The 26,436-nt window shown below is 50.0% G+C and overlaps 2 protein-coding genes across 8 annotated transcripts in view; one reads left to right on the forward strand and one right to left on the reverse strand.

The window, feature by feature from the left end:
* Hnf1a (HNF1 homeobox A) overlaps nucleotides 1–14,646 on the forward strand; it is a 26,077-nt gene extending 11,431 nt beyond the window's left edge. For 3 of the 5 annotated variants that reach the window (XM_004636267.2, XM_023720899.1, XM_023720900.1), the window contains exons 3-10: nucleotides 6,360–6,546; nucleotides 6,971–7,212; nucleotides 8,725–8,876; nucleotides 8,991–9,192; nucleotides 9,864–10,055; nucleotides 11,611–11,732; nucleotides 11,820–11,964; nucleotides 13,240–14,646. In XM_004636267.2, coding sequence (XP_004636324.1) covers nucleotides 6,360–6,546; nucleotides 6,971–7,212; nucleotides 8,725–8,876; nucleotides 8,991–9,192; nucleotides 9,864–10,055; nucleotides 11,611–11,732; nucleotides 11,820–11,964; nucleotides 13,240–13,367 — 1,370 coding nt within the window. In that variant the 3' untranslated portion in view covers nucleotides 13,368–14,646. Of the gene's footprint in view, nucleotides 1–6,359; nucleotides 6,547–6,970; nucleotides 7,213–8,724; nucleotides 8,877–8,990; nucleotides 9,193–9,863; nucleotides 10,056–11,610; nucleotides 11,965–13,239 lie in introns of all 5 variants that reach the window. The other 2 variants (XM_023720898.1, XM_004636265.2) reach the window with 2 other exon arrangements.
* Nucleotides 14,647–15,006: 360 nt separating this feature from the next.
* On the reverse strand, nucleotides 15,007–23,518 carry CUNH12orf43 (chromosome unknown C12orf43 homolog). Of its 3 annotated transcripts, none has more exons than XM_023720901.1 (6): nucleotides 23,371–23,518; nucleotides 20,167–20,209; nucleotides 19,545–19,643; nucleotides 16,977–17,050; nucleotides 16,382–16,472; nucleotides 15,007–15,955 (listed from the first exon to the last, which is right to left on the reverse strand). In XM_023720901.1, the coding sequence occupies exons 1-6, from the start codon at nucleotides 23,510–23,512 to the stop codon at nucleotides 15,640–15,642; spliced, it is 765 nt and encodes a 254-aa protein (XP_023576669.1). In that variant the 5' UTR covers nucleotides 23,513–23,518; the 3' UTR covers nucleotides 15,007–15,639. The 3 variants fall into 3 exon arrangements, with proteins under 3 accessions (XP_023576669.1, XP_012371249.1, XP_023576670.1); XM_012515795.2 differs by having other exon boundaries at nucleotides 15,007–15,958; XM_023720902.1 differs by having other exon boundaries at nucleotides 19,545–19,663; nucleotides 20,127–20,209.
* Nucleotides 23,519–26,436: the final 2,918 nt, after the last annotated feature.

The following is a 26,436-nucleotide window of genomic DNA, read 5'->3' on the forward strand; positions in this document are numbered from 1 at the left end:
GAGAGAGAGAGAGAGAGAGAGAGAGAGAGAGAGAGAGAGAGAGGTGTGTGTGTGTGGCCAGCCCAGCCCACCAGGGGGCGGGGCTGGCTGGCATGTGGCGCTGGGGGATTGAACCGCGGCCCCTGATGCCTTAGCCAAGCTTGTTCCAAGTAGGTGCTTTAGACCACTGAGCCATCTCTCCAGCCCCAGGGGGAGGGTCTTATTGATTTGCTCAAGCCAATCCTCTCACCTCAGGGCCTCTCTTCCCAGTAGCCAGGATTCTGAGCAGGTACCACCTACTGGCTAAGGTTCCAGTTTGTGGAAAAAGCAAATAAATACTTTCTTTAAAAAGAAGAAGAGCCACCCAGTACCAGAGAGAGAGAGAGAGAGAGAGAGAGAGAGAGAGAGAGAGAGAGACAGAGACACAGACAGAGAGACAGACAGAGAGAGAGACAGACAGAGACAGACAGAGAGCGAGACAGAGAGACAGAGAGAGAAAAGAAGAGCCAGGCATGGTGGTACATGCATGCAATCCCAGCACCCTGGGAGGCTGAGGCAGGAGGATGGCTAGTTTAAGCCTAATCTGGGCAATTTAGCAATATAGTGAAATCCTGTCTCAAATAAAAAGAGCCGTGGTGCTTTGGGGCCAGGGAGATGGCTCAGTGGAATAAGCGCTTCCCTGGCAAGTGCAAGGGCCTGAGTTCAATCCCCAGTTCCCAAAAAAAGAGCCATGGATGCAGCTCAGGGTGAAGATCCTGGGCTCAGGCCCTACCACCAAAAAATGAAACCCTCTCCCCACCAAAAAGCAACAACAGAACAAAGGAACCTCCCAACAAACAAAAACAAGGCAAAACCAAATAGGTTTCCTGCCCCTAAAGCAGCCAGGACATCCGCAGGAGACATCCTTCTGGAGGGTTTATACACACACCACCTATAAATGTGTTTCTTTCAGCTTATGGGAATATAGGTGCTTTGCTTTATTTTTTCAGGAATAAATCTTATACATCTTGTCATACCAGTATTGACAGATTGGTTGGCTTTTTTTTACTTTAGGGGCTACTGGCTGTCATTTGCAGGTACCATGATTTCTTTAACTGTGGTTGTGAAGAACATCCTTGTTTATATGAGCACATGCTCACATATGAGCCTGTCTGTAGGAGAAATCCCTAGAAGTGAGATGCTGGGTTACGGAGCTGCCACGCTACACTCCTTGACAGAGGTGCCGATGGTGGAGCATATCTGTGATCTCGGTCACTTTGGAGGCAGAGGCAGGAGGATTGCAAGTTGAAGGATAGCCTGGGGAACTTAGCGAGACCTTGTTTCAGAAGAAAAAAAGGGGGTTGGGGTGTAGCTGAGTGACAGAGCACTTGCCTTGCATGTAAAAGGCCCTATGTTCAATCCCCAGCACTAAACAAATCCCCCAAAAGTAGAACCAATTTGTATACCCATGAATAGTATCAGTCATGTTAAAATAACATGAAACATGTAACTAATATATAAATAAAATTACTTGTGATATTTATATTGCATATAATAGATCTTTCTTTTTTGAAGATTTTTTTTTTTTTCTTTTCATTTCTTTCCTTTTTTTGTTTTTTTGAGGAGGGTCTCACTAGACAGTCAAGGCTGGCCTTGAACTCATTAAGTAGCAGGGGCTGGCCTTGAGCTCATGGTGATCTTCCTGCCTCAGCTTCCAGAGTGTTGGGATTAGAGGCGTGCACCACCATGCCCGGCATGATAGGCATTTCTTCATTCTTACTCCATGTTTATTGCCCCTTACTCCAGTTATTGAAGTTTGCTTTGTTTGAAGACAGACTCTTGGGTATATAGTTTAGGCTGGCCCTGAACTCATTCTGTACCCCAGGCTGACCTCAAACTCATGGCAACCTTCCTTCCTCAGCCTCCTGAGTGGTGGGATTAGAGGAGTGAGCCACTACACCCCACTTGGAGGGTTCACTTTTAGTTTTTTCTTTGTTTTGTATTTTAGGGAAGGGTCTACAGGGTGTTCAGGTTCTCACTACTAGATTGGACTCATAGTGATCCGCCTGTTTACAGCCTCCCGAGAGCTGGGATTACAGGCTTGCACCACCATGCCCAGACTCAATCACCTCAGTGTGCCCCAGGGGTGAGGCCAGCACGGCAGGCCTGAGATTGAACCTCGGCCACAGCACTCTGCCTAAGAAGGCACTTTAGTCTGCTGAGTTATCTGCCCGGCCCTTAATAATGTAAACTTTTAAATGAAGTCTAACAGAAAAAGTGCACAAACATTAATTGTACAGGTCAATGAGTTTCATGAACCGAGCACACCCAATATAACTACCAATCTGATAAGAAACAGATAATCAGCTCTCCGCAGCCCCATCTCTCCTCAGGAGGAATAATCAATAATCCTAACTTCTGTCATCATAGGCTAATTATGGCTGTCTTTGAAGTTTATACAAATTGAATTATATAATACAGTGGCTTCTTTCACTCCATATTATGTTTGTGGATTCATTCATGTGGCTCCTTGTCATTATAGATTGGCCATTCTCATTGCTGTGTGTGAATATTCCATTGTATGGATACAATCTATTAGTTTTTCTTCTTCGATGGACATTTGGATTGCTTCTGATTTGTTGCTATTGTGAACAGGGCTGCTATGAACATTTCGGTACATGGTTTTTGCTAAAGGTGTGTATATGCTTCTTTTGCTATGGGATTGCTAAGTCAAAGAGCAGACAGTAGTTTGGTTTTGTAGACACTATCAAACAGTTATCAGTTCCAATCAGCAGGATTGGAAGCTTCCAGATGCTCCTGGAGTTGTACCAACACCTAGAAACATCAGTCTTTTTCATTTTAACCAGGATGGATGTGTGTTGGTATTGCATGGTGGGTTTCACTTCCATTTCTTTTATTTTTATTTTGTTTCTGCAGTACTGAGGATTGAACCCGGGGCCTTTGCACTGAGCCACATTCTCAGCCTTTTTTGTTTTTTATTTTGAGACAGAGTCTAAGTTAATAGACCCAGGCTGGGCTCCAACTTGTAATTCTCTTGCCTCAGCCTCCCAGAGTGCTGGGATTACAAGGGCAATCATACCAGGTTTGAGTCATTCCCTTAAGTATGGTGGGTGTCTTGTCATACGGTTGCTGGGGTCACAGGGGTGCGCTGCCACGCCTGAAATAGCACAGCCTGTGGTCCTGGGGATGGAATTCAGGTCCTTGAACTTGCTAGATAGGCACTTAGACTGCTGGATTCTCTCTCCAGGTCCCTCCCACTCATGTGTTTTGATGAGCAGAAGTTATTAAGTTTTACATTTATAGTTAGTGCTTTCTGTATCCAGAAATTTTTTTTGTAACCTGAAATCTTTGTCTCATCAAAGGTTGTGAACTTATTCTATACTTAGTTTTATTTTACTTTCCACTTTACAGCCACAGTCTAGCTGGATTTTTTTTTTTTTTTTTAAACAGTGTCTTGTTAGTTTAGGCTCGCCTTGAGCTCACTTTGTAGCCCAGGCTAGTTGCAAACTCATAGCAATCCTCCTACCTCAGCCTCCTGAATGCTAGGATTATAGGCGTGTACCACATCTGGCTCCTTCCTGGAATTTTTTCTTTTCTTTTCTTTTTTTTTTATTGTAGGATTTGAGACAGAAAATCAGTATTTTTTCCTTTACATTTTTTTTTAGTCTTTATTCTTCTCTCAGCTTATTGATGAAGACACCCAGTGCCCAGGATTCATTTTTCCCCCTACTGTGTAATTGGTCACCCAGCCTTACTTATTGAAAGAATATCGAGAAGGCAGTCCCGGGGGTCAGGGGCATGTGGCATTCCTGTTAGCTGGAGTGATGGCCCTCACCTCATCTAGGTGGTCTGAGGAGGAAGGGCTATTCCTGAGGAGACTCAGGGTGGTGTTTCTGGCAGCAGAAGGAAATAATACTGTGAAGTTAAAGGCATGTGAATGAATGAATGAATGAGTGAATGAATGAATGAGTGAATGAATGAATGAATGAACTGACTGACTGACTGACTGACTGAATGAATGAATGAATGAATGAATGAGTGAAGAATGAATGAACGTTTGACAGAACAGGGCTTTATCAAAGCAGCAGCAGCAGAAGTGATTAACATGTTCGAATCATCATCACCATCATCATTTTCTGTGGTTTTGGAGACTGAACTCAGGGTCTCATGCAGGCTAGGTAAGTGGTCTGCCACTAAACTACTTCCCCTGATCTTTTGGAAAGAAGTTTTAGATAGGGTATTACCCAGGGTAGGCTCAAAGTTATGACCCTCCTGCCTGCCTCAGCCTCCTAGAGTCCTAGGTTTATAGGCACACAGCTCTTTGTGTTTTTGAGATAGACTCTTGCCGCGTTGCTCAGGCTGGACTCAAACTTGTGATCCTCCTGTCTTAGCCTCCAGAGGACCTGGGATTACAGGTGTGTGCCAGCATGCCAAGACCACGTGCCTTAATTATATGAGAGGCAAGTGACAGAGTGTCTAAATGTAAGCTCAGGTTCAAGTCCTGGCTTTGCCACTTACCAATTATGTGAGCTGCAGGAAGTTTCCAGCCTTGTGACTCTTTGCCACATGCATGCAGTACAGACAACATGGCATCTGCTGTGGAGGGGTGTCTTGATAAAACTGATTGGCATACACAGAGCACAAGGTGCTATCATTATATGTGGTCTGTCAGATCTCTCCCTCCCATTCCCCATCAAATCCACAATAGCATAAGGTTTTCTGCTTTGTATGTTTGGTAATTAAAAAACTCAAACTTTTGGGCAGGGGAGATGGCTCAGTAGAATAAGCGCTTCCTTGGCAAGCACAAGGGCCTGAGTTCAATCCCTGGTTCTTAAAAAAAAACAAACAAAAACCTAAACCACAAAAACCAAAAAACCCTCAAACTTGTTTTGTTTTAGACAGGGTTTCACTAAGTGGTTCAGGCTGGCCATGGAGCCTAGGGTGGCCTTGAATTCCTGGTGATCCTCCTGCCTCAGCCTCTCAAATGCTAGGATTAGAAAAACTCAAACTTGATTTTAAAACACATGTAGATGTACAGAAATATTAGGAAGCTAGTACTGAGAATTTTCATATACACTTTCCCCTTTATTGACATTATCTTGCTATATTTGTTATAGATAATAAACCAGTATTGAAACATCATTAAGTAAGCCCAGCCTTCCTTCAGGTTCTGCACATTTTCTCTAATGTTCTTTTTGCATCTCAGGATCCCAGCCAGTGTGGATCCATTCTATTTAGTGCTGTCTCCTAGTGCTCTTTGGTTGGGACAATGTTTTAGGTTTTCCTCACATTTGATGGCCCTAGTGGGGTAAATTTTAAGCTGAAATGTTTTAGGTGTTGGGGTCAAGTCTTGTACCCCAGGTTCTGGTATGGCCCCTGCCAGCCTGGAGCCACACTGTGTGTACAGCTAGAAGGCAACATGAAAGCCGTGTGTGGTGGTGCATGCTTGTATTCCCAGCACTGGGAGAGAGAGGCTGGAGGACTGCAAGTTGGAGCACAGCCTGAGTGACTGTCACAGTAGGACCTGTCACATTAAAATAAAAAAAGATCTGGGGATGTGGCTCAGTATGAACATCCTGGGTTCAACCCCGTTCCCTCCACTCCTTCAAGATGGGCATCTGGGCCCGTGGGAGCAGGCGTGAGCAGGTATGCAAGCGCAGCTGCAGAGGATTCTGAATCTGGGCCATGTGGGCTTCTAGCAGCAGGCACCTAGGCCAACTCCCTGCCTTTCTGTGGCGTACTGGACCCTGAGACGCAGACAGCGAGGTCCCTTCTCCCCAGTGCTCATTAAAGTCCCTGAGCACTCAGCTTTCTCATTCTTTTTGCGGTCTGATCAGGGACAATCTGATGGACTAACTGGCAGTAAGGTGCAGCCAGCTGACGAGGGCTGGGTGGATCTCTTTCTGGCCAACACTTGCATCTCAAGCCTGATTTCCAAGTCTGGAGAGTTGATGATAGCCCTGAATCTACCCAGGAGACAAAGCTCCAAGTTTCTGCTCTACAGTGTGATCCTAGAAAACCATGCAACCTCCCTAGGCCTCACCTTCTTCACCTATAAAAGTCATAGTAAATGTGCCAAATCTGAGTAAATGATGTAACACTGGAGCCTTGTGTTGAGAAGGCTGGGGAGATCATATATATCTTGGCTCAGTAGAAAAGCATGCAGGAGTTGATTAGTCATGTCTGACTTGGGCACAGGTTAAGGAAGTAGTGGTGTGTGTGCTGTATGTTTGTCATTCCCAGATTAGATGATTTTTAAATTATAGTTGTAGGCTGGTTCAGCACCCTGGGAATGAGAGAGAATCAGGGGCCTGGTTGGGTAAGCTGGTATGGGAAGGTGGATTGGTCAGCACCCCACTTATGGTTCTCTGTGCCTACAGAGTTCACCCACGCAGGGCAGGGCGGGCTGATTGAAGAGCCCACTGGTGATGAGCTGCCTACCAAGAAGGGGCGGAGGAACCGTTTCAAGTGGGGTCCAGCCTCCCAGCAGATCCTGTTCCAGGCCTATGAGAGGCAGAAGAACCCTAGCAAGGAGGAGCGAGAGACCTTGGTGGAGGAGTGCAATCGGTAGCTGGCTGGCAGATGGTGGGATGGTTTGGGGCGACTTGGGCCCCAAGGGAGGCTCCCCGGTCCTTGAGAGTCCCTGCTGAGTCCGTTTAGTCTGGCCCAGAAAATTCAGCGGACTCAGTGTCTGTCTGCTCAGTATCTTGAGCTTAACTCCACCCCAGCATCCCCCACATACCTAAGCAACTGTTTTGGGGGCTGCTCATGTCACCTTATCCCCTCCACAACCCCATGGCTATCTTGCTCACATTATGACTAAAGTCAGACAGGCTAAGTCACTTGCCCAGGGTCACACAGCACAGTGGTGTTGAGCCCTAGATCTGCCAGCCCCAGAGAGTAGAGCTCACCTTCTTAGGACCCTCCCCCACCCCGCAGGGAGCACTCTTCTGAGCCTGGCCTGGAGGCTCATGGGTGGTCACCTCTGCAGGGCAGAATGCATCCAGAGAGGGGTGTCACCATCACAGGCGCAGGGACTGGGCTCCAACCTCGTCACCGAGGTGCGCGTCTACAACTGGTTTGCCAACCGGCGCAAGGAAGAAGCTTTTCGGCACAAGCTAGCCATGGACACGTACAGCGGACCCCCACCAGGGCCAGGCCCAGGGCCTGCGCTGCCAGCCCACAGCTCCCCTGGCCTGCCGCCACCAGCTCTCTCCCCCAGTAAGGTCCATGGTGAGTACTGTGTGGTGGCAGTGGCGGTGGCAGTGATGGTGGTGGTGGCAGTGGCAGAGGAAGGTGGGACCGCCAATAGAGGGGACAAACCCAGGAGGGAGATGGAAATGGAAATGGAGTAGGGGAGGCTGGCCCTGCAGTAGGAGCGTTTGGTTTGGTCCCATCTACTCCATTCACCATGCCCTTTCCTCAGCACCCTGCACCCCATGACACTAATTCCACGGTCCTTTGCTCTAACCACTGTCCCCATCTGCTGGTCCACAGCTCTACCCATCTGCTCCCATCCACCCCATCCCTCTACCCTCACCCCATCACAGTCTGTTCAGCACGCTGTCCAGCCGTTCCCCCCACCCCACTCCCTCCTCTCTCCTCCCAAGTAGCCCCGAACCCATCTGCACCACCCCATTCCCACCCAACTCCTCCTCACCCAGGTGGCATTGTTCCTCTGGCCCCACCCTCTGCACCCAGCTCCCTGCATACCAGCCCGACACTCCACCTGTGCACTGCCCGCGGCCGTGGCACACCTTCTCCCTCACATCTCATCAGCTCGGCCCCGCTTGATCTGGGTGACTAAATGTAACACACTCATTTCAGATCTGTCAGTTCAAGCCACTGTACTTCAACTCAACTCAATCCAGTTCAACGCCACTCAATTTCCACTGTGTTCAATGGATTATGATCCAATTTAGCTCCCTTACAGTTAGCACAGTTTAATGCAAACAGTTCCACTTAATTTAAGCACCAGTCAGTGAGATTCAGTTAATTTTGTATAGCTACTTTTTCGTATCTGTAGGGTATTTTTTCCAGGCCTCCCTGATGATACTCAAATCCAAAGATATTCAAGTTCCTTATATATTTTGGGGAGTAATATTTGCATTGAACTCACACTCATCCTCCCATGTAAAAGCTAATAATTATATCTGGTTGTTTAGGGAATAACAAGAAAAAAAAAACATGTGGGGCATATTTTCTCCCCAAATATTTCAATCTACAGTTGGCTGCATCCAAGGATATAGAAGCCATGGCTGCAGGGGGCCAACTCTGATGCTCAATCCAATGTACTCTGATTCTATTTGAGTTGATTCAGCTCTGCTCAACCAAACTGAAACTCAATTTATTTCCAGCTCAAGTCACCCAGATCTGGTCTAATTTAACCAATTCCAGTTCACTCCATTCAACTCAGTTTTTTTTTTTTTTTAAACTGGGGACTTTGGCTTCATTCCATGAGTAGCAATTCAGCTTCACTGCGTCATCTTGCATGGAGCACCTACTGCATGTTGGGTTGTGCTGGGAAGCGCGGGTTGGAGCTGGTGTGATGCAGTCTTTGCACTCAGGGAGCTGGAAGCAGCTGGTGCAGGGCAGGGCCTGAGGTGCTGTTTAGACAGTTCGGGGGTTGCATAAAAAAAGATGGGGCTGCAGGCCTGAGCAAACCAGTGCAGTCTGGAGTGTCAAGGTCTGTGGCAGTGCGCTCAGGAAGTGGGTGCTGAGGCTGGACGCTGCTCCCCACTGCAGGCGTGCGCTATGGACAGCCTGCGGCCAGTGAGGCGGCTGAGGTGCCCTCGAGCAGTGGTGGCCCCTTAGTGACAGTGTCTACACCCTTGCACCAAGTGTCTCCCACAGGCCTGGAGCCCAGCCACAGCCTGTTGAGCACTGAAGCCAAGCTGGTGAGTGTCCCCATCTGTGGTGGAAACCCTGCCAACCCCATTTTCCTTTGGCTGGGCATCCCCAGGAAGGCAGTGTGGGGAACCACCTTGATTCAGTTTGGCTTTCCCTTGCAGGTCTCAGCTACTGGGGGCCCTCTGCCCCCTGTCAGCACCCTGACAGCCCTTCACAGCTTGGAGCAGACATCCCCAGGCCTCAACCAGCAGCCCCAGAACCTCATCATGGCCTCGCTGCCTGGCGTCATGGCCATTGGGCCCGGTGAGCCTGCCTCTCTGGGCTCCACGTTCACCAACACAGGTGCCTCCACCCTGGTCATTGGTAAGCTGGTGGGGGTGGGTGGGCACCTGGGGATGGGCATCGGGGCTCCTGCAGAAGATGGGAGCTGGGAAGAACCCATGGGACTCACTCATGCAACAGCATTTTCTGGGTGCCTACTCCGGGCCAGGCAGCGCCCTGCAACAGTGCTACACGAGGGAACCAAAGAGGCCAACATTTCAGAGCCGAGTGGGAAAGCAGGCAGGGAGCACAATACAGAACTTGCACAGACCCAGAGAACATCAGAAACCCAAGGGGAATAATAGAACAGGGTAAGCGGGATGAAGGTTTTGTCCTTCTTTTTTTAAGCCCATCAAGGCTTAATTTGCAGGGACTACTATGCAAATATGTATCAATCAGTATTAGAAATAGGAGAGGAGAGCTAAATCCAGGACCTTTGTGCTGCTGTGGAACCCCATGTTCCAGGGAACCCAGATGGACAAGCTCTGATCTAACCACTACCTTCCTCTCCTACCCTCACACATAAGGAACTCAGGGCTCACACAGAGTGACTTGCCAGGGGCACTTAATTTGGAGGCTGATCCCAGTGAAGCCCCTTTGCACCAACCCCTCTTCCAAACCCTGGGCTCTGGGAAGGAGGGATGGCGCCCTCAGAGGCCAGAGGGACAGTGGGGTGGGGGAGACCTGGCTAACACACGTCTTTCCTGCCCCAGGCCTGGCCTCCACTCAGGCCCAGAGTGTGCCTGTCATCAACAGCATGGGCAGCAGCCTGACCACGCTGCAGCCAGTCCAGTTCTCCCAGCCGCTGCACCCCTCTTACCAGCAGCCTCTCATGCCACCTGTGCAGAGCCACGTAGCCCAGAGTCCCTTCATGGCCACCATGGCCCAGCTGCAGAGCCCCCATGGTGAGCACCCCTTCCCTGGGGCGGGGGCTGGCTGAAGGTGACACAGGGGAAGGAGGTGGCCCAGTAAGTGTGCATCTGCGTCTGGTACAGGCGCCAGTACTTCTGTGATGGGGGGCAGGAGGGGGTGTCTGCGGGTCACAGCACATTTCCAGGACACACGCTGTTGCATAGCTCTGTGCGCATGCGCATGCCAGCCGCCCACCTGTGTGTGTGTGTCCAGGGGCTCCCTGGCTGGCGCTCCCTGTTACGGGTGCACGTCCCTGTGTGGGGGCACCGGCCTCAGTCCTTTTCTGGAAGCCTCAGCTTGGTGGATATGCCAAGCGTCACATGCGACCCACACCAGGTCTGTGCAGCAGCCTGGTCTCCAAACACGACTGCTGCTGCGGTAGGGAGCGAGCTCCAAGGAGCGGACCAGACTCGCTGGATCTCACGCTCTGCTCGGTGGGGTTTGCCAGCAAACAAGCGCCGGGGCCAACCTTACAGAAATCTTTTCACTTCAGGCCTGTTTAGGGGTCTCTGTTTAGGAGTCAGTACAGGAGTCTCCTCCTCTCCCTCCCTCCAACAGCCCTTTTTGGAGTTTAGGATTGGGAAATAGTTGTGGACCTATAAGGATTTTTTTTTTTTTTTCTTTTCTTTTTTTGGCTGGCTCAGGATGCCTTCAGGGCAGATCTGGCAAGGTTTGAGGACTTGGGGATACAACCACAGCATCCTGAGCCTGGCTGCTTTGTTTAAGCAATCTCTTAAAGGCTGAGCTAATGGGCAGGCCCCTTGTGGAGATATGTCCCTGCGTGTGCACAGTTGGGCATGTGTGTATTCGCGTGTACATGTGGGTGTTATGTGTGTTTGTGTATGTGTGTGGTACTAGGGTATGAATCCAGGGCTTTCGCACTGAGTTACATCCTCAGCCTTTTTTTTTTTTTTTTGAGACAGAGTCTCACTTAAGTTGCTACATTGCCCAGGCTGGCCTCCAACATGTGGTCTCTGTGCTCCAGCCTCCTAGAGTGCGGGGCTTCTAGGCACGTACAGGTGCACTGTGCCTCTTGCTGAGTTCCTGTGAGAATACAGCGTGTGTGGGGTCTGTGCGCTTCTTGGGGCAGGGGAGCTACAGGTGAGACACTGGGTTGTGCACTGGGGAGGTGTTGTCCCTCTCCTTGGTTATTCCGGCAGGAATGACCTGCCCTTGCTTCTGAGGCACCCGCCTTAGTCCAGTAGCTCCTGCACGTAGTACTGCAGGCCTGTGCTTAGTCCAGTAGCCCGTGTGCTTGTGCTAGGTCAGCAGCACTGCACTTGTGCCTGCACTTCCCTCTCATGCCTGCTGTGACCAGGTGACAGCAGGAGTTGAGCTTGGTTCCTGCCCTTAGGCTGTCCTCCATCCTAGCTGAGCAGGCGCCTGTACTGAGATCTATTTCTTTGTCTGGAGCCCCGCACCCCAATTTAGACACATCAGCCATGGGTCCCCAGGGCACCAGTCTTGGCCTTCGGGGACATTTAGGTACTTGGGAAGGTACTTTGTAGACACAGTATAGGAGTCTCCTCCTCTCCCTCCCTCCAACAGCCCTCTACAGCCACAAGCCTGACATGGCCCAGTACACACACACAGGGCTGCTTCAGCAGACCATGCTGATCACGGACACCACCAACCTGAGCGCCCTCACCAGCCTCACACCCACCAAGCAGGTAAGGCCCGGGCCTGCCTGGCCTCCTAGTCCTCTGAGCCTTCCACTTCTTGCCCCAGGAGCTCAGAGGGCTGTTCTGGTCTCCCAGGTCTTCACCTCAGATACTGAGGCTTCCAGTGAGCCGGGGCTTCAGGCGCCAGCATCTCCGGCCACCGCCGTCCACATTCCTAGCCAGGACCCTGCCAGCATCCAGCACCTGCAGCCTGCCCACCGGCTCAGCAGCAGCCCCACTGGTGAGCACGCTCTGGGATGTCACCTTGTCCAGGCGTAGGCGCAGCAGACCGAGGGGAAGTAGGGAGGCACTTCCAGCTTAAACACAGCCCAGGGAAGCGCAGTAAGCATGTGTAGCTGCAGAAGGATGGGCCTGGACTCACAGGAAGAGCTTGGGGCTGGACAGAGAAGGGGGTTAGGGGTTAGGTAACTAAAGAAGCAGCAGAGGGGAACAACAAGCAGTAAACAGGGCTGGAGGTGACTCACAGGTGCTTGGTTTGGCCCTGCTCAAGGTGTAAGAGTCTTTACATTAGTGGACAACATTTAAAAACTAGTTTTCACACATATACACATACACACGCACGTGCACACACACACACACACCTTCTCTGGGGAAACGAAATTGGGCCCATTATTCCATTCCACCCACTTCTATCTTTACCCCAGCAACCCTGGAGGCCCCCACTTTGCAACTACAAGGCCAGGCCAAGAGTGGGCCCCCTGGGGTCAGGCTGTTAACTCTGACTTCTGCCAAGTTACTGCCCCTCAGCCTCCCACTGTCCACCTGACCGCTCTGGGGTCAGTTACTGAGGGCACTCCTTAGCCAGCTGTGTGCTTTACTGAGGCCTCTGCATTATTGTCCCCATTTTACAGATGAGAAAGTGGACACTCATGGAGGTGGTGGGCGTGTCCCATCTCCCACAGCTACTGGGTGGCAGGCCTTGAACCCAGGTCCGACCACAGAGCCTGCTCATTCTCTTAACCTCTTCCATCAGTCAGACACAAAGCCAACAGGCCGCTGCAGGGAGATCACTTACAGAACTTGCTCTCGGTGGTGGGGACTGGCAGCTGTCATCTGCAGGCGGAGCCTTGGACAGGAGTCTCAAGGCTGCAGACTTATTCTCTCTGGGAAACTTCAGTTTCTGCTCTTAAGGCTTTTGACTGATGAGACCCACCCACATTATCGCGGGTCACCTGCTAAGTCAGTTGCCTGTCAGCTGTTAAGTATGTCTACAACGTACCTTCCCAGCAACACCTAGATGAGTGATCCATTCTAGCTAACACACAACTTAACATCACACCGCATGGCCAGGACTTCTCCAGTGTCCTCACTACAAGACTGTGAAGTCACTCGCTTGTCAGGAACTGAGTGCAGAGCTCGCCTTTGGGGATGTGTAGCATGGTAGGCTTTAGGAGGGGAGGCCATGCTTCTCGTTTCCTAAGCACCCCTACAGTCAGGTAACTGGGGTGAGGTTGGGGTCTTGGACAGCCCCCAGCAGCCTCATTTGCCTTTGCAGTGTCCTCCAGCAGCCTGGTGCTGTACCAGAGCTCTGACTCCACCAACGGCCACAGCCACCTGCTGCCATCCAACCACAGTGTCATTGAGACCTTCATCTCCACTCAGATGGCTTCTTCCTCCCAGTAACTATGGCAACTACCTCCCAGGTGCTGGAGCCTGCACTGCCAGCTTGGGGAGTGAGGACAGCAGCCACCATAGATGCCTTGGGTACACAGGCCTCGCAAGCTTCTGCTGCCCTCCCTGGAAGCCTGTGCCTTGGTCCTCACCTCGTTCTGCCAACATCACAATGGGACAGATCAGAGGTGTCCCAACCTGAGGGCAGTGAGTTGCACAAGAGGGGTTCATGGAGAGCTGGGCAGCAGAGCTTGTTTCTGGCAGGACTCTGCAGGGACTATTCCATTGCTTGGGATAAAAGATTTGTTACTTGGAAGCAGAGCAGGCAGCTCTGGACTCTGGTAGCACCAGTGTGAACTTGCGGGAAGCCCTGGGGCTAAACAAGAATGAACCCTGGTGGTCAGACCAAGAGGCCCTGGCTCCACGTGGTCATGTTGTCATGATGCACCCACCAGGCCACTCCACCCTGCCTAGCACCTGCCAGCCACAGAGCCCATGCCCTTTGTTGCCCTTCCTCAGTGGCTGCTCTGTGCCAGGGCTGGGAGCGCCGATGCCCTTGGTGAGGGCGCTTAAGCTAATGAGGCCGACAAGCAGGGCTTTCCCAGCCTCCTTCTTTCTGAGCCATCCCTCCTCAGACCGTAGGGCCATTTTCATGAACATTTGTTCCCCTGCCCATCACGCCTTCTGATGCCAGCCTGGTATTGTGTCTCCACTAGTAAGACCACTTCAGGGCTAAGAAGCTGTCCTTGCTCTTGTGGGTTCCCTATGACTCGTGCCAGGTCCGAGTCCCCAGGCAGAAGCTCCTGTAGACTTAGGGACCTCTAGGCCCTTTCTGTGTCTCAGAGACACTGCTGAGGTCAGCAGGGCGAGAAGGGAGATCGGCAGACAGAAGCCTCTGGGAGCCCAGGTAACTGGAAGCCACCCCAAGTCTTCAGGGACACTGGGTGGGACAAAGTAGTCCTGTGAACCCAGGGAAGGTATGACCTCACCTCCTTGGGCCCACCCAAGGAGGGACGCAGGGAGCTGTGCCCCTGCAGTTTGTAGCCAGTTATGGGTGAGGCTGGACATTTATTTAACTTTAGTAAAGTCAATGAGAACACATACTTTCTGTTGTCCTTGAGCCACCAGCTGGGGGTGGGGCAGGCAGGCAGAGGGACAAGGTGGATGGGGTCTGAGCAGGCACAGCTCCAGGTATACTCTCTCACAGGATCTTCCTTTTGGTAGTACTAGAGATTGAACTCAGGGCCTTTGCACTGAACTACATCCTCGGCCTTTTAAAATATTTTTATTTTGAAACAGGGTCTTGCCCAGTTACTAAGTGGCCCAGGCTAAGCTTGAACTTGTGATCCTCCTGCCTCAGCTACCCGGTGTGCTGGGGTCACAGGCATCCACCACAGCTGACTTTACCTGTTTTTCTGCCCTTCTGAGGCTGGGGCAAGGTGAGGAAGTCGGGATTCCACGGTCTCCTTGGGCATCCCCTGCACTTGTAGGAGATCCCTGCTGCATGGAACTGCTCTACAAGGGCTGCCACTCTTCCTGAACCTCGGAGGGGGATGAAGGAGCGTAGCTGGGAGTGCTGGCCAGGGGGTCCCAGACACATGCTGTTTACTATAAGGTCTCTAAGATTCAGCAATGACAGGAAGCAGCCCCAGGGTTCTGGGCCCCCTGACAACTCATTTCTGATGGGCCAGTTGGCTCAGACACATTGCTGTACCCATAAAATCACCAGGCAGAAAAAGGGAATTCTGGAAAATAGGAGGGCAAAAGACCTTCTCTTCCCTTGCCTGAGAATGTTCTGTCAATTCTCTGTGTTGGGGGTAGAAGTATACATGTGTGTCTTGGGGACCCCTTCCCTCATTCCCTAAAAATCTGTGTTTCATAATCAGCTGGGGAGGGAGAAAGGTCTCCCCCCTTCCTGTATGTTTTGAGACAAGGACTCATTGTATAGGTCAGGATTGTCTTGAACTCATGGTGAGCCTCCTGCCTTAGCCTCCCGAGTGCTGGAATCGGAGGTGTGCGTCACCATGTGCAGTGGAAGATCTTCCTTTACTTGTCCACCAAGGACAGTCTTGGGGATGTGGGGGCACATCTCCTTGGCCTTTAGTCTTGAATAGCTGAGGCCAGCACTGTTCCGGGGCTACAGGTCTATCCAGCCCCAGCAGGAGCACAGAGGGATGGAGTCTGGCTTGCCAACCAAGTGCTTGAACTTGGAGAAATAGGCACGGGAATGCCTTGTCCTTCTTGGCAGCCCCATCCGTGGAGCCAGGGGGTGCGGCACCCAGGGTCAGTGTGCAGGCATAGCAGCTGCACTCTTCGCTTTCTTCTTCCTTCTCTTCTTTTTGGGCCCAGGTGACACCTGGTCCCCGATGACTGCACCCAACTCTTTCTCCTGTTTCTGGACTGCTGCTCCACTGGATTGGGTGGTAGTCTCGGCCGGGTCAATGCTGGCCACCTTCTTGGCTTTCTTTTTCAGCTTCTTTTTCTTCTTCTTGGCCTCCTTCTCCCCCTGGACAGGGCTGTGGAGAGCTGACTCCTGGAGAATGTCGCTGGCTGACACAGCAGCCTCCCGGCACCGCTGCCACTCCTCAGTGCTGTCCTCGCTGCTTCAGGGGGAGGACAATAGTTGCGTTAGCAGGTGCGGGTGGGCTCTGGAACTGCCTTTCACTGCCCTCCTTAGGTCCAGGCCTGGGAGTGAGGCAGACCTGGGTTCCAACACAAGCTCCTCTGCTTAGCAACTCTGTAACCTCAGGAAGTGACTTCCTGTTCATCTATAAAACAGGGAGCTTACCAGGCCTCACAGGGATGTCCAAGGAAGCAAGTATGATGACGGAAGGAGTCTGGCCCAAGAGAGGTGCTTAGAAAGTAGTAAAGATCCAAAGCTACTCCCCAAGGGCCCTCCATACCTGTTGCTGGCTGCGCTACTTCTCTGCTGCCCAGGACTGACTGGAGTCTGCTTGGCTACCAGGGTGAGCACGTGAATAGAGGGGCGCAAAGGGGAGCACTGTGGGGTGGGCATGAGCTCTTACCTGGAGCTGGAGGGCTGTCGCTTTCGGCAGGGCCGGGGAGCAGCCTCCTCCTCAGGGCCTCTGGGGATGGATGTGAAGAAGAGGCGGAAGCCTAGGATTCACAGGGCCATAGTCAGCACCGCCAGTGTCAGCCCTCCTGTCCCAGGTGCAAGCTGCCACCTCTGCCCACAGGCACTCCTGGTCCAATGGCACAGGCCTGGGCATCCCTGTTGTGTGATGGCAAACACAGCCCAATCTGAGTTCAGGCCACCTTGATGCCTAAGGGAGCTGGAGGTGGGGTTCCTGAGATGTCAGCTGGTGCCCCAGTGCTTCTGGAAGCCAGCAGCTGAGCCTCCTTCCTAGGGCAGCCTCCAAAGAGGCCAGATTTGGATGTGTACGTGTGTATGTGTAGCGCAAGGTGGTCCAGCCCAGGACAGATAAAGCTCCACAGGCTGGTGACTGTGCCCCCAAGCCCCACTCCCCTTGTCTGTCACTGGGGCATCATCACCCTTCCTGCCTCCCAGTGTGCGCTGTGCCAAGGAAGGCTAGGTACCCAAACGGCATCACCTGGATATGCAGTAGGTGCTTCGTAAACATTAGCCGTTTCGCTACTTACCATTGTCCTGGGAGGCCACTTCCTGAATCTTAGCTTTTCTCGGCTCCTTTACTACTTCTGAGATGGTGATGCAGCTAAAGGGAAAGGAGGTGATGGATGGGATGTGAGACTCAAACTGCAGGGCAGCATCTGTTTAAACACTCTTTTATTTCAGAAAGTGCTGAAAGTTTTATTCATAGAGTACACAAAAGATAATAGCAGAGGGAGAGAGAGAGCTGGAAGTATAGCCAGAATGTCCTTCTTCAACACTTAGGAGACCTACACTTTGTTCTGGGCTTCCTACTAGTAAGTGTAGGGTAGGGGAAATCTGACCAGGATAGAGACATGTTTCAGAGGCTGTCAGCTTCTAAACAGGGCAGGGCCTGTCGTCTTCTTTTTCTTTCATATGTAAAGAATTTGAGATAATTGTAGATTGATATTTATTGTGAGAAATACCACAGAGATCCCAGTGCCACTCAAAATTATTGTATAATCTTACCAAAGAAATGGAATTTGATACAATCCACTGATCTCAAACTGGGTCCTGGGATCTGAATGCTGGCTTGGGCACTTACTAGCTGTGTCCTCTCTGGCAAATGACTTCACTTCTTGGTCTCTATTCTCCTCTGTGGGCTAGGAATGAGAACAGCCCCTACCATCCAGGGTTGTTATGGGATTAAATGAGAAAACGGATCACAAGCACCTAAGGCAGAGCGTGGCCATGGAGCAGGTAGCTATGAGGACAAGGAAAGTCATCAAGATAAGTAACGTGACAATCTCCCCCAGAGAGATAAGCCTGCACATTCTGTGGAATGCCACAAACCCAGCAGGCACCACATGCTTTTCCGCACTTCCTTCTACCCAGCTCCCAGCCGGTGCCAAAGCCCTGTGCAGGCCATGAACCAGGCAGAGTTGTGGAGGTGGTGCCATCAGACAGCAGTCTGAGCTGACACAGCAGCTTGAGGTTGACCCTTGGGGATACCTGGTAGTGTCTGGAGAGGGTTCTGGCTGTCACGCCTGGGGAAAGGGGTGCTGGAGCACACACCGACCAGGGACGCCGCTAACCATCCCATGATGTGCAGAGCAACGCTTGTGACAAAGAACCATCTGGTATAAAGTGTCACCAGAGTCAAGACACCTGATCTAATATAAGGGACCAACTAGAGGATCACTTAAGTCCCTTCAGTGAGAAACGTGAACTGCTGTGGGCGGCTGACCTCAAAGCCACTGGGGCCTTGGTCACCCTGAAAGTAAGCAGTCACAAGGAAGAACTGTGTCTCCTTGCTGAAATGTACCTGGCCCTTCACCATATCCTTGAACTGGGACTGGCATGATGTTGTGGGGGCAGACTGCAGAGCTCCGGCCTGACATCTGTCTCCCAAGAACAGTGGCCCATGCTTTCGGAAGGCTCACTTGTCCTTTCTGATACTTGCTCCAAAAGGAGGGACCAGGGTGTCAACTCCTCAATTCCCCTTTCAAAACCTGCTGGGGCTCTTCAGTATGTGAACTAGTGTTCTGTCAAGCAAAAGGACTACAGCCAAATGGGTCTGAGCTAAACAGTCACACAATTCTGCAGGAGTTTTTGGGTCTCGAGTATGCCATGAAGAATCTCAGTCTCTAAGGGCGCTAGACCGAAGTGTTTCTCAAACTTCACTGCTGTTGGATTCCTTTGTTTCTAGAATCACATCTTGGGTTAGTACTAAGGTCTAAATGTTTGTATCTCCCTAAAATTCTTTTTTTGGGGTACAGGGAATAGAACTCAGGACATTTGTGCTTGCCAGGCAGGTGCTGGTGCCTGTGAGCTATATCCCCCTAAACTTCTTATGTTGAACCCCTAACTTGTAAAGTGATGGTGCCAGGAGGTGGTGCATTTGGGGGTGATTAGGTCATGTAGGCAAAGACCTCAGGAATGGGATTTGTGCCTTGGTAATGGTGCTCAGGGGCAACCCCTGGCCCTTTCTGCACGTGAGGACACAGTGCAAAGGTGCCATCTGTGGACTAGGAAGAAGGCCTCACAAGACACTGAGTCTTCTGGACTCCTCAGTCTTCAGAATGAGAGACATTCAGGGGCTCGCAAGCCGGCTGCAGGTAGTATCTGGTTATGTGGCCCCAATGGGCCACAGCAGTAGCACTGCTGGCACTGGCTCTAGCAGGGCCAACTTGATCTTCAGAGAAGGGTCTGGGAAACACGGGCATAGTGTCTGGCACAGAGAAGACACTGGGACTCAGGACTTCCGTCTTCCCTTGCCTTTTTGCCATAGGAATGAGCTCCTGCTTCTCCACACTCCTTTTGTGTTCTCAGGTTAGCATGGTGCGAGACGGTTGCAAAGGAGCCCGACGCAGCTTGGGCTGGAGGTCTCGTTCTGCTCCTTACTCCCTGTGACTCCAAGCAAACACATCCCCTGGTGGAGCACCTGCGGCCCTGCCCAGAGAGCAAGGGCAGCGGCAGGACCTCTGTGTCCTGTTGCTTATGGATGCACAGAGGTGATGGAAGCCACCCGCTGCTCAGACAATCAGCTTGCACCCAGCATGCACCCCTGCTGCTGCTGTCCACAAGGGTGGGCAGGAAAGAGCCCTACAGCATCTTACCTGTCCAGCAGCGCACCCAGCTTCTTGGCTATGTGGGCTCGGAACTCGGGGGTGGTCTGCAGCTCGTTGCCATCTTGCTCGTGCTCATCCACCTTATGCCTACAACACACACACAGGATCTCACCCCCAGGCTGCTCAGAAGCTGCCCCCCGAGGGAGAGACTATGCTTGTCTCGCTGCCTCACATCGCGGGTCTAACCCGGCGTCAGGCACCCATGCAGCACCAATATTTGATGAAGATCTAAAACGTCTCCCATGTGTTTAGATCATGTGGATGCTACAGGTATTAGCAGATTCATCCAATGGTGAATTCATAGCTACACTGCTGTTAGGGGGTGGCCTGGGAGGAGGTGCACAGGTGGGGGAAGGCGACCTGGAAGGGTGCACTGTCCCCAGCTCCTCCCTCCTCGCTCTGCTTCCTGGCTCCCACAAGCAGAACTGCTGTCCGCTGCCATGACCCTGTGTCATGCATGCTGTTCTGCACTGAGCCAAGAACCACATGAAACGGGAACCAAATAAACCTTTCTTCCCTTAAGATGCAGTATCAGGTACTTTGTCCCAGCAACGCGAAAGCTGAACTGACACAAAGGGCAAATGCAACTGCTGTCTGAACTGCGCAGTACCTGAGGCTTGGCTGGGAGGCTGGCACTTGCTTCTCTGCAGCACCTGAGGGAAAATGAAAACGGAAGTACTTATATAAAGGCAATGACAATTTTAACATTGACAAAACCTACTGTGTGCCAGGCACTATTTTAGGTAGTTTACATGTGCAATGTAGGAGTCTTCCCTCCAAAATCCCCAGGAGAGAGGTGACCACTATAACATTTTATAGAAGAAAGTCAAGGAGATGTAAAAGACTTCAGCCAGTGTCTAAGAGCTAATTCCACAGGGTTGGGATGAGGACCCAGGATGGCTGGCTCAGCGCCCCCATTAACCACCACACCGAACTGGTAAGTCGAAGTCTAAGTGAGCACCTACTACGTGCCCAGTTGGGTGCTAAGTGCTGTTTTTTTTTTTCGAACAGGCAGATGGCTGCTTGTGCTGATGACATTTTTAAAGCCACAAAGCTGGGGATGTCTCACCTGGTGGTCATTTATTGAATTAAATACTAAATACTGAATGTTGGTTAACAGCCACATAGCCTAGTCGCTGAACTTAGACACACCTTCCTGTCTTCATAGGACTTATGTTCTAGTTGGTGGAAGTGGATGACAAACACATAAACAAAATATGAAATTGGATACTGGTGTGTATGGAAAGTAACGAAAACATAGCTGAGGAGAGAGTCAGGCAGGAAGGGCCCGGCAGACAGGGTAACAGCTGAACAGCAACTTGGTAGGTGAGGGAGGAGGCAAGTGGAAACCTGGGAGAGTCCTGCGGGCAGAGGGAAAACATCTGCAAAGGCCCTGAGATAGGAACCTGTCTGGAGTTTGAGATCCAGCATGGAGGCAGGTGTGGCAGAAGCCACAGGAGAACTTGTGGGGGACAGATCACCAAGGGCTCCCATGTAAGCCAATGGGAGGATGTGGGCTTTGAGGAGGACCAGAGGGTGGGAATCCTGTCCATAATATGCACTTGTCTATAGCAGGGAGTGAATATAGGAACAATTAAGACCATGCCTTGTATTACCTGAATATCCTCCTGTTTCTTCCACTTACACTATGGAAGACCCTGGCCAACTTATTTCACCTTCATGAGCATCAGCTGTTTTCACCTGTGAACCGGGAGCCCTAAGATCCTCTTTGTAGTATCGCCGGAAAGGTTAAACCAGACACCAAATACAAAGTGTGTAGAAGAAGGGCCCAGGGTCTCAGATTGTGGTGGTGGTATTATCAGAATCACCCAAGAATGTCCAAAGGTCCAGTATCTTGCCAGGCACACAGCTGTGCTCAATAAATAACAGCACTTCCTACGAGCGGCTCCCCCTGCGCTGATCAGCAGGGGACGTATGATGGACATCACAAAAACAATGAATCCTAAAGCTGGTACCCTGGATGCTGCTTCTCTGATATCTGTATCTTCAGATGCTGATTAAAACCTGTTTCAGTCTGAGAAATCAGGCATTTTACAGTTAAGGAAGTTGAGGTTCCCAGAAGTAATATTACTTGTCACACTGCACCCTCTTAGCTCTGTTATACAGGAATCCAGTGTGTCAAAGGGGAAGGAACTGGACTGGGACTCAGACCTTTCACTCATTTAAGAGATGTCCCTTGGGCAAGGTCATTCATTTAAGAATTATTCTCCTGAGCACTGGGCTAGGTCCTGAAAAAACACCATGGAGAAGGAATTGGGAAGAGGCCAGCCTTCATGAAGTTCACATCATACAACCCTGACATAAATGTTTGTGGCTCAAGTATCGTGATGCTGGGGATGCAGGGATGAAAGAATGAAAAAAAAAAAAAAAGAGAAAAAAAAAAGAATGAAAAAAAGATACGGAAAGGCACAAACTTCAGGAAGAAAGGCTAGTACTATCTACAAGGGGAGCCACACAAAATATGATGGGTATGCAGACAGGGTGAGGAATGCACACTAGAAGATTGAGCTTTCTAAAGAGGTGCTGTCTCAGCACATGGCACTGTGTCCAAGAGCAAGGCTTAGGAAGGAGTGGGAAAGCAGGCCACACAGAGACCAACCACATACGTGCTGCCATTTATTGGGCTTTACCACGTACCAAGCACCGAGGATGGTTCATCTGCATAATCTGTCAATCTTACGGGGTAGGTAGTATCATTATTCTCACTGTACAGATGAGGACACTTAGGTTCAGTGAATTGTAAACACTCTGCCCAAGTTCTTACTGCTGGGGAGTGGTGGAGATGGAGACAGAGAGGCGGATCTGCATATAGAAGCTGCAGAGAAAACTGCAGGGCTGGTGCTGAGACAGGAGGGCGGAGTATGACCTGGAGCCTACCTTCCAGAAGTGCTTTGCCATGGCCTCCATCAACTGGAGGAGCCTAGATTCCTTCTTAAAATGGTTTAAATATGCATAAAATGCAGTATGTAGGGCTACAAAACCCCCATAACACTGAAATTCAGTTACATAACAGTAGACTTATCATCTTAATATATGTGCTTCTTCCAGTAGTGAAGATCTTTATTAAACAAGATGTAGAAATGTATCTAAAAATTAATGCAATCATAAAGTATAGATGAATGTAAATGAGTTCCTAATATTTTATTGTGAATAAAATATTTTGATATAGCTGCTGCAAAACTGTAATAAGATGAAAATATCTGGTAACTTCTGTTGGAATAAAGCAACAGGCGCTGTCGAAACAACTGTGGCTTGCTGCTCACATGCGACACGATGGAGACATGCTACCTTTCAGTAGGGGGTTAATGCAAGTAAAGACGTAGCGCTTCTCCCATCCCAGATTCAAGGAACCGCTGGACACCAACCATGATTAGACACCCCTGTTGTTGAGGGGCTTCAGATTTCTTCCCAGGGCAGCAGGGAATTAAGGTCAGAGACACACTGCACACAGCTCATCGGCGACCTCGGGGAGGGAGGGGCAATGTGTTACGAGGCGGGGAAGCGACAATGGGTGGAAGCTGTCGCAGTTATTTCAGAGGGGTACTGGCCTTCCTCGCATGCGGCAGCATGGATGAAACCAAGGAAATAGAATAAAGAGACATCCACGTGCCTCTGGTTCTTTCTCAGGCGTAACCACTCTGCTGCATCTGCCCTCGCTTTGACTCATTCCCTTGCAGCTGCTGGAGCTCTCCAGGAGGAAGTCCAATCCTAGAAACCCTCTCCTCCCGTCCATCCTCAATTCCTGGGAAGAACCCATTCCTTTTGGGCAGCCTCCCGGAACACAACTCCCTACCGGCTCTTGGTTTTTCCGCTCTCCGCGGAGGCTGCTCCAAGCCCCAGGCCGGCAGAGCTGCCTCGCGGCACCGCGCCAGCTCCTCCGCATCGCTACTGCTACTGCTCTCTGAACCGCTCATGGTGCCACTGGGCGCGGCCATCTTGAGCTACCGCAAAGGATTGTGGAGAACACGAACTGACCCTGTCACGTGATCTCACCTGCTGGCGGAGTGAATTGTGGGGACTGTAGTTTTTAGACGAAGGCTTTGGCCTTGCGCTATCCTGGAGGGCAAAGGAAGGAGTTTCTTAATTAAATGTGAGCTCTTGAAGGAGCTAAAAAAAAAAGGTAACTTGGAGGTTTAGTGAGACCGTGACTTAAAATTTAAAATAAAAAGGGCTGGGATATAATTCCGTGTGAAGGGCCTAGGTTCAAACTCCAGAACAGAGGAGAAAATAAACTAAGTTCTTCAATGTTTTACTGATGAAGAAAATGGAACCTACAGAGTGAAGGAAATCTCCTAAAGTCACAGAAAGACAGACTCAGGATTAATTTAGATTTTGGTCGGTATAGTTTATTAGGCTCCAGCTGGGAGTCAGAAACACTGCAAGGGGCTTATTCAACTGTGCACTAACCCAGTTAATTAGATTGGTACCTAGAAATTTCTATTTTTTTCTAATAGTCTGGGACCTTCTTACTCAGAATATAGTCCATGGGTCAACTTGTTAGAAATTCAGGCTCTTGGGCCCCACTGCAAATCTAACAAACAAGAATTGGCTTTGAACATCTCTCCCTGTGATGTATATATAAAATGTGATTCGGATGCATCTTAGTCTGGTAAACGCTATGATATTTTCCTTTCTTTCTCCCCCCGCCCCCAATATTCATAGATTTATTTATTTATTTATTTATTTATTTTTAAATATTTATTTATTTTTATTTTATTACATTTATTTATTGTGTGTGTGTGTGTGTGTGTGTGGCCAGCTCAGCCCACCAGGGGGCTGGGCTGGCTGGCATGTGGTGCTGGGAGATCGAACCGCGGTCCCTGTGCTTTGCCAAGCTTGTTTCAAGTAGGTGCTTTAGACCACTGAGCCATCTCTCCAGCCCCATATTCATAGATTTAGGAAGCGCTGGGATTATAGTCATGTGCTGTGTGCCTGGCTAACACTCCAGTTTTCTAGCTCAGGACTTCTCTAACCTGTCTGCACAAAGAAACACTTAAGGAATATGTATCTATTTCATTAATTCCAGGACTGATAAATCAGAATCTCTGCAGCTGAGATAGTCCACAGTGAATGACAAACAAAATAACTTTTGTCTTTGGAATGCTTTACCTTTGAAGGTGAATGTGTCACCAACACCATTAAAACAAGCTATCAGGCCTTGAGCTTTTATATTTTAAAAAAGATGACTGCTATAATCTGCATGTTTGTCTCCCCCAAATTCCCATGTTGAAATCCTCATCCCAGAGGTGATGGTATTAGGAGGCAGAACCTTTGGAATGTTCTCCCCTCCCCCCCGGGGGAGGGTAAAGTTTTCATGACAGGGCTTATTGCCCTCCTGAAGAAGACCCCCTTTTCTTTTCATGTGAGGACACAAGGAGAAGCTGCTATCTGTAAGTCAGGAAAAGGCCCTCACCAGATACCAAATCTACCACCACCTAGTTCTTCCAGGCCTTCAAAACTGTGAACAATAATTTTTTTTTTTTTTTTTTTTTGCGGGGGTGGGGGCATGTGGTGCCAGGGATCGAGCCATGCTTCCTTGTGCCTGCCTAAGCTTGCCTAAGCAGGGCTTTAGACTGCTGAGCTATCTCGCCAGCCCAATATTTGTTATTTGTAAGCCTTGACTTTACAGTATTTGTTATAGGAGCCCAAATGAACTGGGACAGTGACTCAGTGAGTAAGTTGTAGTACTTTTCCTAGGAAGATTTTTTCCACTACCTACAATGTGGGCTTATCTAGACGTTATAATCAATACAAAGATGTGGGTGGGGCTAGCCTGTTTACTTCTTGGAAAAGAGACATTTTTTTTGGTCCCTGAAGGCAAAATGAGTCAGGAAGTATACAAATTACTATTGCTAAATTGGCCAGAGACTGCTAAGAATCAATTATGAGGTACATTTCATATGCTATGGTGAGTCTGTCAGAAAGCAGGGCAAAGTGGAAGGAGGGAAGAAAGCTTTTTAACAGGTTGGATGGCAAAAAGTCCACCACATGATAGCGTTGGATGATAAAAATGCTATTTTTTTTAGAAGTCTCTGCACTAGCATGTACTTGTGTGTGGGTTTCATGGGTGGAGGGGATTTCTTTCCCCCACCTAGCCTCATCCTCAGTTTCCCAGACTTTTGCCTCTTTTTGTCTCGGTTTTCCTATGGTCCTCAACCCCCAGAGTTGAGAGGCTCAAGTGACTAAGTAGTAGCCATTAGGAGAGAATTAGCATCTTGGGAAACAAATGGACACCACCCAAAAGATAGCAAACAAAGGCTCTTTATTCTCATCTTGTAAAGCACCAAACCAGTCTATAACAGAGACTCAGAGCCAGGCAGGGGATTAGGAAAGCTTCATAACAAAGATGGAAAAGGGGTAGGCTCTAGGCATGTCCTGGTCCAGCCTGTTGGTGGGAGGAGGCTGGAGGTGGGCCACCCAAAAAGAAGGGCTACTTCTGGGGTCACTGTGGGGGCTCATTCGCCTTCCCTGGGCTGGTCTTAAAATAGAAATGGGATTGAGTAGGGTGAGAAATTAGAGAAGCTGGAGGTTACTGACTGAGTTATGACTTTGTTTCAGGTTGGTGGGTTCTTGCAGGTGTTGTGAGCTAGAATTGTATTGTCACATAGGTCTCGGACATTGTCCATTTGTATATTGAGTCTATACTGGCAGAGCTGGGAGAACTGCTTATAAAGGTGGTGAAGATGTGGGACCTCTGGAGAGAACTGGAGGTGAGGCTGTTCTGATATTCCTTTTTCCTTCCTTCCTTCCTTCTTTCTTCCCTTTTCCCCTTTCTCCATCCCTTCCTCTCTTCTTTCTTTCTCTTTCTTTCTTTCTTTCTTTCTTTCTTTCTTTCTTTCTTTCTTTCTTTCTTTCTTTC

Source organism: Octodon degus, unplaced genomic scaffold (genome assembly GCF_000260255.1).
Source record: "Octodon degus isolate 3935 unplaced genomic scaffold, OctDeg1.0 scaffold00079, whole genome shotgun sequence".
Taxonomy (NCBI): domain Eukaryota; kingdom Metazoa; phylum Chordata; class Mammalia; order Rodentia; family Octodontidae; genus Octodon; species Octodon degus.

What these genes read in the sequence shown, in the direction of transcription:
- CUNH12orf43 (XM_023720902.1), bottom strand. Translation starts at nt 23,512, where the DNA reads ATGGCCGCGCCCAGTGGCACCATGAGCGGTTCAGAGAGCAGTAGCAGT. An exon ending in CTGGGTGCGCTGCTGGACAG is followed by an intron (nt 17,051 to 19,544) that starts GTAAGATGCTGT and finishes CTTTCCCTTTAG; the next exon opens with CTGCATCACCATCTCAGAAG. An exon ending in AGTGGCCTCCCAGGACAATG is followed by an intron (nt 16,473 to 16,976) that starts GTAAGTAGCGAA and finishes TGTGAATCCTAG; the next exon opens with GCTTCCGCCTCTTCTTCACA.